Raw genomic sequence first — 12074 nt, 5'->3', positions numbered from 1 at the left:
ATCTTGGCTATTTCAATAAAATCACCCCTCATTCTTCTAAATTTTAATGAACAAAGGCCCAAGCTTCATCCCAGGCAATCCCTTGACATATTATTTTAAATAGAGGGACCAGAGCTGCTTACAGTACTCCAAGTCTGGCCTCACCAACACCCTGCACAGTTGTAACACAACCTCCCTGTTTCTTTTTTAAACTCCAAAACCTGAGCAATAAAGCCTAAAATTTAATTACTTGCTGTACTGTAGTGACGTACCGCCGTTTTTCTGTGTTTTGTGCACAAAGTCAACCAGATCCCACCACACTGCACTGTTTTGTGAATAAAACCAGCCCCCCGAACAATACACATTTCTGACATTCGCGGGACCATTTCTCTGCAGCCGGTATTACATAGAACACAGAACATAGAACATAACAGCACAGTACAGGCCCTTCGGCCCTCGATGTTGTGCCGACCTGTCATACCGATCTCAAGCCCATCTAACCTACACTATTCCATGTACGTCCATATGCTTATCCAATGACAACTTAAATGTACCTAAAGTTGGCGAATCTACTACCGTTGCAGGCAAAGCGTTCCATTCCCTTACTACTCTCTGAGTAAAGAAACTACCTCTGACATCTGTCCTATATCTTTCACCCCTCAATTTAAAGCTATGCCCCCTCGTGCTCGCCGTCACCATCCTAGGAAAAAGGCTCTCCCTATCCACCCTATCTAACCCTCTGATTATTTTATATGTTTCAATTAAGTCACCTCTCAACCTTCTTCTCTCTAATGAAAACAGCCTCAAGTCCCTCAGCCTTTCCTCGTAAGACCTTCCCTCCATACCAGGCAACATCCTAGTAAATCTCCTCTGCACCCTTTCCAAAGCTTCCACATCCTTCTTATAATGCGGTGACCAGAACTGTACGCAATACTCCAAGTGCGGCCGCACCAGAGTTTTGTACAGCTTCACCACAACCTCTTGGTTCCAGAACTCGATCCCTCTATTAATAAAAGCTAAAACACTGTATGCCTTCTTAACAGCCCTGTCACCCTGGGTGGCAACTTTCAAGGATCTGTGTACGTGGACACTGAGATCTCTCTGCTCATCTACACTACTAAGAATCTTACCATTAGCCCAGTACTTTGCCTTCTGGTTACTCCTACCAAAGTGCATCACCTCACACTTTTCCGCATTAAACTCCATTTGCCACCTCTCAGCCCAGCTCTGCAGCTTATCTATGTCTCTCTGCAACCTACAGCATCCTTCGTCACTATCCACAACTCCACCGACCTTAGTGTCATCTGCAAATTTACTAACCCATCCTTCTACGCCCTCATACAGGTCATTTATAAAAATGACAGACAGCAGTGGACCCAACACCGACCCTTGCGGTATACCACTAGTAACTGGTCTCCGGGATGAACATTTCCCATCAACTACCACCCTCTGTCTTCTTTCAGCAAGCCAACTTCCGATCCATTACACATACAATGTCGTCTCTGCACTTTACAGCAAAGGTAACTTTGGAGGGGAATGGCACCACGAAGACAGGGGGAGGGTGCTCAACGCGTCCACCCATGTGGTGCATTTCTGCCATCAAGTCACGTTGTTTTAACTGGGGTGTCGGCAATTATGCTGTTGTTAAGTGCGGATTTCCGTGACAGCCCTTACAATAAGTTATATTGTTATACAAGTTATAATACATCCTAGCTTGTCCAAAAGTTTGTTGCAGTACAACAATGTGAACAGGCATCAAACGCAGCGTGCGTACCGGTTCCCGCTGTAAATAATCACGCAGCTAGTACCCAGCCCAACAGACTCCCGTTACAGAACACCAGGTTTCCCCCCTCCACCCCAAGAACATGCCCCAAGTGACAGAATCCAATCAGCACAGGGAGACACTGAATACCGTGTCCCCCACCCCCACCCCCAATCTGTGTTGGTGAGGGTCACCTGGACGGAAGGAGGGAGGAGGTATAGCTCTGGCCCAGTGTTGGAGAGACATCGGGCCAGTACCTGATGTGATTTGTATAGATTGAGGTTGCTATTCGCTGTCCCTTTTTTTGGTGGTGGGGGGGGAACAGGCGGGCGGCCAGGCCGAGTGGAAGGTGTCACTGGCTTCCTGTGGAATTTTTGCTGGAGGGACGGACAGAGGGGTTTAGGGGCTCAGGGTAGGACTGACGCACTGAGCTGGGGGAGCCAGAGCCTGGTGTGTAGGCAGGGTCAGGACGTCCCAAGAGGATGCCCCAGGGGGCCTGCCAATTCGCACCTTCTGCCGTGACATCAAAAACCACCCAGAGCCCTTTTTCCTGCCCCTCGTGAAAACCAAAATCACAAGAACACCCTTCCCACCACCAGGGCTCCACAGTCGCACAATCCGCACCCTCCACCCGAAAACTAAAAGAGAGAGAGAAAGGAGCAAAAATTATGTACAGACCTGACAGTCCTCGAGTTCTCCGCCTCTGCCCTGGGGGGACGGTGAGAAAAGAGAGAAAGAGAGAGACAGACACAATTAGAATCTGAATTTCCCCAGGCATTTCCGTAGCCCACCCTCACAACCTGAGACCAAGTCAGAAGACTGCCATTCAGGGAAATCTAACACTAACACACCATCCTCCTATAATTTTATTCGCTCGTTGGATGTGGGCATTGTGGGCGAGAGCAACAATTTGTCGCCCATCCCTAATTGCTCCCGGAGAGGTTTTTTTAAAATTGTCCCCTGAACCATGTGGGGTTGACTTGCCGACTAATCCTTTGCTGGTTAGTTACCACGTAGGGGGTGGGGACCACACGATATCTTGTACTATCTCAGTTAAGACTAACTGGGTTTATCACATTTGACTGAGGAGCTGGTTGCTCACACAGGAAGCAAAATATATTCTCTTTTCAGACATCAGACCCTCCTCACACCACGATAACCAAAATATATCCCCAAAACAAGCACAACGGTGCCCCGCCAAGCATCGCAGAACTGGTTAAACATCTCAAGGCACTGGTTAGTTCTACTCAGGGACTGGTCTTAGGCACTACTTATCCTGAGACAGCAGTTACGCTGATCATGTGCTCAGTGGTGAACCTTCTTCCTGACCCACTGCCCCCCACCCTGTGTGATGTAGGGACACCATGTACAGTGCCCCTGTTAGGGAGGGAGTTCCAGAATTCTGACCCCGGTGACACTGAAGGAACGGCCCATATTGTTCCCAATCAGGATGGTATGAGGGTCTCAGAGGAAAATCTCCAGGACGTGGTGGACCCCCTGCACTCCTAGTCCTTCCGGGGGGTAGAGGGTGGCAGGTTTGGAAGGTGTTGTCGAAGGAGCCTCAACGAGTCACTGCGGTGCATCTTGTAGATGGTACACACTGCTGCCTCTCTGAGTCAGTGTTGGGGCTCAGCCGGGCATTCCTAATGAGCCCAGCTACTGCTGTGTGCCGGTGGTGGAGGGAGAGGGTGTCAATTGAATGGGGTGGGTTGCGGGGCTGCTTTGTCCTGGATGGTGTCAAGTTTCTCCAGTGTTGTTGGAGCCGCACCCATCCAGGAAAGTGGGGAGTATTCCACGCCCTCCTGACTTGTGCCTTGTCAATGGTGGGAGAGGCAAAGGGGCGGGGCGTTACTTGCTGCGGGATTCCCAGCCTCTGACCTGCTCCAGTAGCTGCAGTATAGATATGACTGGGTCCAGTTCAGTTCCTGGTTAATGGTAACCCCTGGGATGTTGATAGAATCAGAGAGTCATAGAAATGATACAGCACAGAATGGGTCCATTTGGCCCATCTTGTCAATGCCAACCCAAAGGCACCTAGATGCCCTCTCTAATCCCATCTTCCCACACAGAGCCTATAGCCCTGCAGCTTATAGTAGTTAAGGTGCAGATCCCAGTACTTTTTCAGAGTTTAGGATCTCTGCTTCCACTATAAACTTAGGCAGCAAATTGCAGACACCCACCACATGAAAACAGTCTTTGCTCACATCCCCTCGGAAACCTTCTGCTCTTTACCTTGAATCTACGACCCCTGGTTTTGGATCTTTCTTCCGGGGAAATAGGTTCCCCCTGCCCATCTGTCTCTGCCCTTCACAATACTGTCCACTCAATTCTGTCAGCTTCCTCCCCTCAGCCTCCTCTGTTCCAAGGAAATTAACCCCAACCTCTCCAGTCTCTCCTCGTAGCTACAATTTTCCAGCCCTTGGTTCATTTTAGTAAATCTCTGTATTCTCTCCAGAGCAATTAGAGAGTTGTAGAGTCATCAAGTCGTACAGCACAGAAGCAGACCCTTCAGCCGAACTCATCAATACCTATCAAAAATCCCAATTTGATCTAGTCTTGTCTGCCACTTTTGGCCCATATCCCTCTAAACCGTTCCCATTCATGTCCCCATCCTGATGCCTTTTAAATGTTGTCATTGTACCAGCCTCCACCACGCCCTCTGGCAGCTCGTTCCAAATACAAACCACCCTCTGTGTGAAAAAGTGTTGCTTTAAAATCTTACCCGTCTCACCCTACCCCTCTCGTTTTAGATTTTCCTACCATGGGGAAAAGACTTTGTCCATTCACCCTATCCGTGCTCCTCATGATTTTATAACCCTCTATCAGGCTACCACTCAGTCTCGGAAGCTCCAAGGAAGACAGTCCCAGCCTTTGTGTCTTTCCAGTAATCTGGTGACCAGAACTGCACCCAGCAATGAGGGGGAATTCCATGACAGTAATCCTATAGACTAATGCTTCCCAAATATGATCCCTCACGACCCCTGGTGAACCCTCTCTGAGGAGCATGAAGAGAGGTCATACCCCCAACATGACTGGGCCTCAGCTCCATGGGAGCTACGTTTACCTCAAAACCTAAATCCATGGCTGTGACCCTGCCTGGGATCCCAATGTCCACTTTCTGAAGACCTGCCCCAGAATTTCAAGGGGTGGCAGATGGACTAGCTGTCGTCAGTGACGGTTGTCATTCATTGGCCCAAGCCCAGGACGGCGCCCAAGTTGGGGGGGTGCCTCTCCAGGCTGCTCCGATGTCCGCTATCCCACTCACTCTCTGCCCCAGGGTCCAAACATCTCTCCCATCTCACGGAGGGAGTCAGCACCCCAACTGGTAATCAGAGAGGAAGCAGACGTCTAGAGTCTGTAACAGGGTCAAATATCCCCATCAAGGTGGCCCTGGAATGGAAAGTGGACAGAATTTGGTCCTATAACCAGTAAGAATATATTAGGCACTGGCAAACTCAGAGGAGGGACAGTGCAAGATAGACACACACATGAGAGGGGGAGGCAGATGGGTTCAGGCAGGATTTCTGGCACACTCAACCTCAACCCACCTAAGGTCAGCACAACCATCAATAGCAAAGCGATGGGAATCGGGTTGATGCTTGAGAGGCCGGGATTGGAGGAGCACAGATTTCGTGACAGCTTGCAGGAGGTGACAGAGATAGGGAGGTGGTGTAGGGGGATGGAGGGGGTGACAGAGATAGGGAGGGTGTGTCGGGGGATGAAGGGAGTGACAGAGATAAGGAGGGGGTGTAGGGGCTGGAAGAGGTGACAGAGATAGGGAGGGGGTGTAGGGGCTGGAGGAGGTGACAGAGATAGAGAGGGGTGTAGGGGCTGGAGGAGGTGACAGAGATAGAGAGGGGTGTAGGGGCTGGAGGAGGTGACAGAGATAGAGAGGGGGTGTAGGGAGCTGGAGGGGGTGACAGAGATAGGGAGGGGGTATAGGGGCTGGAGGAGGTGACAGAGATAGGGAGGGGGTGTAGGGAGCTGGAGGAGGTGACAGAGATAGGGAGGGGTGTAGGGGCTGGAGGAGGTGACAGAGATAGAGAGGGGGTGTAGGGAGCTGGAGGGGGTGACAGAGATAGGGAGGGGTGTAGGGGCTGGAGGAGGTGACAGAGATAGGGAGGGGGTGTAGGGAGCTGGAGGAGGTGACAGAGACAGGGAGGGGTGTACAGGATGGAGGAGGGTGACAGAGATAGGGAGGGGTGTACACGATGGAGGAGGTGACAGCAATAGGGAGAGGTGTAGGGGGCTGGATGAGTTTACGGCCAAAAGAGGGAGATGGGAGGGAATTCAAAAGAAGGATGGAATTTCTGTCTCCTCCCGCTGTTTCCATCTCAGCAGCTCTCTCTCTCTCTCTCTCTCTCTGTTGCTATGACTGTACAATCTGCCTTTCTCTCTCACTGAGTCTAATTGTTCCCTGTCTCCTTATCACTACGGATTCTCTCTCTCTCTCTCAGCTAGCACATCTCTCTAGCTGCACATTCCTCCCCACGTCTTCACCTACGCAGCCTCTCTCAGACTGAACGAAACGGCTCTCTCCTCCGTATTCTGCGAGGTTGAGAACCAGCTTCTGCTCTCAACCCTAACAGAGGGGCTGGTAGAGGGTTGGGTTGGTAGCTGGCAGGGAACAGTTCACAAACACATCTTCGTTGTTGGTCGTCACAGGGACACACTCTGAGTTCTGCTGATAAGCCATTTCACTAGAGAAACAACTGGCCAACAATGTTTACAAGTCCCATTGTCAGTACATTGCCAAGTATAGGGCCAGACAACAGCGTGTTTAGAACAGGCAGAGGACAGACTATGCCTATGCAGCCCTGTCATTGCATAACACAATAACTACAGTTACAGCTTCTGAGCCAGGACAGGACTATCTGAATGACCCTGTGTGTGCTCATGGCTACACAAACAAACAGCCTAAGGCAATGGCATGCGCTGTCGGAGCGTCAGGGCCAACAGAGCGCTGTGTTATCATGTGCATAGAGGTCGCAGATTTCCCCAGTGTCATGGAACCGAAAAACACTCTGCCCCTCAGCCAACCTCACTGAAGAACTGATGTGTGATTTAGATCATGGTAAGGATAGCCTTATGAGGAAAGGCTGGGCATGTATCCTGTGGACTTTACAAGAGAGCGAGGTGACTGAACTGAAGTATCTAAGATCCTGAAGATTTGGCTGGGGAGATGTTGAAAGGACGATTCCTCTTTTGGGAAAATCTACAATGGGTGGGGGGGGGTGGTCACTTGAAACATATGGAGTCACCCGTTTAAAATAGAGATGGGAAACGCTACAGGGTTGTCAGTTTTTGGAAATCCCTTCCTCAAAAGGCAGTGGATGCTGAATTTTTAAATACCTTTAAGGCAGAAGGAGGTAGATTCTTGATAACCAAGGGGATGAAAGACTACTGGGGGGGTTTGCAGGAATGTAGTGTTGAGGATAAAATCCGATCAGCCCAGGGTTGTACCAAACAAGTCATAGTCATAGTCATAGAGCAAGGAAACAGACCCTTTGGTCCAATTTGTCCATGTCAACTAGATATCCCAATCTCATCCAGTCCCATTTGGCGGCATTTGGCCCATATCCCTCTAAATCCTTCCTATTCATCTACCCATCCAGATGTCTTTTAAATGTTGTAATTGAACCAGCCCCTTCCACCTCCCCTGGCAGCTTGTTCCACACACGCACCACCCTCTGTGTGAAAAAGTTGACCCTCAGGTCTCTTTTAAATGTTTCCCCTCTCAGCTTAAACCTAGGCCCCTCTAGTTTTGGACTTTCCCCACCCCCTGGGGAAAGGCCCTCAACTATTCACCCTATCCATGCTTCTCGTGATTTTATAAACCTCTACACTGGAGCAGGCTTGATGGGCTGAGTGGCCTCCCTGATTCATATGTTTTCTACATTTAGAGAACTTGATTTGTTTTGTATTCTAGTCTTTCTTCCTTGGGACAGATTTCTGTTCTGTTGTTAAGGGAAACCTGCGGCCTCGTCGTGAATGTGTCTAGATGTCTAAACACCGCATTAAACACTAAACCCGAAAAAAATAAACATACAATCCACCAAGCGAGCTCTCCTTCAGTGTTAGCATCAGCTTGGATCAGAATACTTAATCATTCAAGGAATCTGCTTGCCCTGCATTTTCTAACAGGGAATTCAAAAGACTCCCAAACGTCAGAGAGGGACAAATTCTCCTCCTCTGTTATAAATGGGCAACCCCTTATTTTTAAACAGTCATCCTCTAATTCTAGATTCTCTCCCAATGAGGAAATCATCTTCCTTGTTGAGACCACCTCAGGATAAAGTCCTGGAATCATGCAACATGAAAACAGTCCCACTCATTTGTACCAACCAGACATCCCAATTTGACCTAGCCAACATTTGCCAGCATTTGGCCCCTATCCCTCTACACCCTTCCTATCCATGTCCGCACCCAGATGCCTTTTAACTTTGTAACTGTACCAGGCTCCACCACTTCCGCTGGCAGTTCACTCCACACACAGCACCACCCCCTGCATGAAAAAGTTGACCCTCAGGTCCTCTAGTTTCGGACTCCCCCCACTCTAGGGCTGGGGGTTGGTGGGGGGGGTGGGGGGAGGAGAAGGATCTTAGATGTTTCAATCAAGCCACCTCTGACTCTTTTAATTCCAGTGAATATAAGCCCAGTCTGTCCAACCTTCCCACATAAAACATACCAGTCACATTCTGGGTGAACCTTTGTTGCACTGTCTTGGGAGCTTACAGCCCAATGGCCTCAATATTGACTTCACCAGCTTCAAAATCCCTCCCCCTCCTCCTGACCTCCCTGACCTGACCTAACGTGTCCATCTTTCTACTCACCTATCCACTCCACCGCCACTGGTCCCCACCCACCACCCCAAACAACCTGCATCCACCTATCACCATCCCTCCTACCCTTCCTCCAGCCCCACCGCTCTGGTCTTCCCTCCCCCTTCCCAGTCCTGATGAAGGGTTGCGACCCAAAGCAGTGCCATGGACCCAGGTTTGATTCCAGCCTCAGGCAACTGTCTGTGTGGAGTATGCACATTCTCCCCATGTCAGGGTGGGTTTCCTCCGGGTGCTCCAGTTTCCTCCCGCAGTCCAAAGATGTGCAGGTTAGGTGAATTGGCCATGCTAAATTGTCCATAGTGTTCAGTGAGGTATAGATTAGGTGGGTGATATGGGTCTGAGTGGGATGCGCTGAGGTCCGGAGTGGACTTGTTGGGCCAAACAGCCTGTTTCCACGCTGTAGGGAATCTATGATTCTACGATTGATATTCCTGCTGCTCAGATGCTGTCCAACTTGGTTCACATCTGTTGACTCTGGCTTCCAGCATGTGCAGTCCTTCCTGTCTCCAATGCATACATTTTACATATTTCCTTAAACACCGAGATCAACACTGTACACAGTCCTCCAGATGTGGTCTCACCAGTGTGCTGTATAACTGACGCATAGCCTCCCTTCCCTTGGCAACCACAGCTTTTGTCTTATTTGTTCAGTCTGTAATCTTTCCCTACGAAAAGGACAGTGAATCAGAGTTGGGGAGAAAGGGGAGAGTGAAAAAAACACTTCAAAAAGTCAGCACCAAATACGTCTATCTAACCTACAGAGGTGGGCACATCGGTAACTTCATTTTCTCACCAAACAGCTGCAGTTATATCCCACCAACAGCCCCAAAAAACAGACCCTTTGGCCCATCAACTCCAAACAGACCACATTGCTCAGTACTGATTCTACTGCTCGACGTCAGTGCCCTCCCCATCTCTACTTCATCTTCTCCCACCCCAATACATGCCTTCATCTTCCCTACCTCATCTGTGTATCCAATTTTCCTGTCGCGAGACACATCAACAAACTCCACTTAGTCACTCACTGTGGCAGTAAGACCCCCACTCTCCCCACAGGAAGGAATCTCCCATTCTCCACCCCTCTCTCCCCGTGGGAGCGAATCCCCCATCTCCCCTGCCCCCACAGGGGCCAGTCCCCCATTCTCCCCTTTCCCCTGGTCTCTGACGCAGACACACTCACAGACATGTGCATACACACACTGAGTTTGACACAATATCTGTACTGAACACACCCCCCAGCTTGGCTTGTCATGCTGCCCCTGTCTGTAGGGTGGGTTGCTGACTAAACAGGCTGTTTACAATGCAGCAGTGTGGACTGCGACAGGATTAGCTCACCACCTCATTGTCAAGAATCCTTGGGGACGCAGTCATCAGAAGTTCAAAAGTACTGTGGTTCAGTCTAAAACAAGGTTGTGAATTTAAACAACGTAAATTATCCATCACTGAGAGGGCAAGCAAACCACGATGGCCTGAGATATTTTCATTAAATAATGCGACGGCTGGTGAAAACAGTAAAAGATATACCAATTTTTTAGATTAGATTCCCTACAGTATGGAAACAGGCCCTGCGGCCCAACAAGTTCACACCGCCCCTTGCAGCATCCCACCCAGAACCATCCCCCTATAACCCACAGACCCCTGAACACTAAGGGCAATTTAGCATGGCCAATCCACCTAGCCTGCACATCTTTGGACTGTGGGAGGAAACCGGGGCACCCAGAGGAAACTCACGCAGACTCGGGGAGAACGTGCAAACTCCATGCCTGAGGCTGGAATTGAACCCAGGTCCCTGGTGCTGTGAGGCTGCAGTGCTAACCATTGAGCCACTGCCCTGCTCGAATTTTTGATAAATGAATACTTCTTTGGTTAAAGGCAGCCTCACCGGTTTGTCAGAACAGGAGATAGAGAAGAATAGGCCATTGGGCCCTCCAGTCAGCTAACACCCAAGACCATTTCTAGGCTCTGTCATGAACATTGAGGGATATTAAAATCTTGACTGTTCTCATTGACTCAGCCTTGGAAATAGAGAATTTCAAACAGCTTCCACCCTAACAGTCACAAAATTCCTCATTCCAATCCTAAATGTTTACTCATATTCCAAAACTGTGTTCCCTGGTTCCAGATCCCCAACTCACTCCCTGCAGTCACTCCAGGTGGCGAGGCAGCAGTTGCTCTGAAGGGGTCAGTGAAGTTGATGATCACTCCAGCAATGATGCCTGCGGACACGCTGACTGGTCTGCACCACCCTGAGGGGCCTCCGGTCAGCGTTGGTGGTCTGCAGTCGCTCTGAGGGGGCTGTGGTCAGTAGGCCAAGTGGTCAGTATTGGGGGCTACAGTGGGAGTAGATTCCTGCTGTCTCAGTGCGGTCTGAGATGTGTCTTGGCTCGCTGGCAATGCCAGGCCTGGCAGCTGGTGGCTCAGCATGGTATCTTTCTGCAGGAAGCTGTCACAACATGCGCAGCCCCAGCGTCGATCACCAACACATTTTCCCATTTACAGCCTCGGCTCAGGAACAGGATGCTGCCTGCATTCCATCCTGAGCAGAACTTTCTTCCAAGTGACGTTGAAGGTTAGTGAGGGCAGAGTCCAGATCCAGAGGGTCTGCATTCATTCCTCAGTTAACAGTGATAAAGGCAAGGCTGGAGAGAGAGTGAGAGGGAACACAGCGACGGTGAGGGGGTACACAGCGAGAGTGAGGGGGGGAGACAGCGAAAGAGAGACAGAGAGGGGGGGCAGAGAGAGAGAGAGCGGGGGGACAGGCGATACAGAGAGAGAGAGAGAGAGAGAGAGGTGGACATAAAGAGAAAGTGAGAGAGAGAGAGGGAGAGGGACAGAGAGTGAGAGAGAGAGACAGAGAGGAGGGGGGACAGAGTGTGGGGGGGGTGGACAGAGAGAGAGTGGGGGGGGAACAGAGAGAGAGTGGGGGGGGAACAGAGAGAGAGCGGGGGGGGAACAGACAGAGCGGAGTGGGAAAGGGGGTGACACGGGGGGGGGCACAGAGAGAGAGGGGCAGACACAGGGGGCACACAGAGAGAAGGGGGGAACACAGGGGGACATGGAGCGAGGGGGGATACACAGAGGGAGCAGGGGGAGGGACAGAGAGGGAGCGGGGGGAGGGACACAGAGGGACAGTGAGAGTAGCACAGAGTGAGAGAGAGACAGAAAGAGAGAGAGAGAGAGAGAAAGGGACACAGTGAGACAGAGAAAGAGAGAGTAGGGCGGTGAGAGGGAAAGTGGGACAGAGAGTGGGAGGGAGAGAGAGAGAGTAGGACAATGAAAGAGAAAGTGGGACATACAGGCAGAGAGAGAGAGAGAGAATAAAGAAAAGTTGAGGAGCAATTGAGATGGTGAATAGCAGAGAAGTGAAAGGAAGGTGGTGAAGCTAATGATTCGAGAATGTATCAAGAAGCAGCCCCAGAAAGCGGACACGTGTACTGAGGTGGGAGCACCCATGACCAAACCAAAGGTACAGCCAGCAGACTTTGTCTCCA

At 50.4% G+C, this 12074-nt stretch overlaps 1 protein-coding gene across 2 annotated transcripts in view; it reads right to left on the bottom strand.

The window, feature by feature from the left end:
* LOC125449941 (IQ motif and SEC7 domain-containing protein 2) overlaps window positions 1–12074 on the bottom strand; it is a 220772-nt gene that overhangs the window by 184746 nt on the left and 23952 nt on the right. For both annotated transcript variants that reach the window (XM_059643214.1, XM_059643219.1), the window contains exon 2: window positions 2420–2449. In XM_059643214.1, the coding sequence (XP_059499197.1) occupies window positions 2420–2449 (30 nt within the window). The remainder of the gene's footprint in view (window positions 1–2419; window positions 2450–12074) is intronic.

Source organism: Stegostoma tigrinum, chromosome 49 (genome assembly GCF_030684315.1).
Source record: "Stegostoma tigrinum isolate sSteTig4 chromosome 49, sSteTig4.hap1, whole genome shotgun sequence".
Classification (NCBI taxonomy): Eukaryota; Metazoa; Chordata; class Chondrichthyes; order Orectolobiformes; family Stegostomatidae; genus Stegostoma; species Stegostoma tigrinum.
The sequence above is the reverse complement of the archived record's forward strand: the minus strand, read 5'-3'. Positions and strand labels throughout refer to the sequence as shown.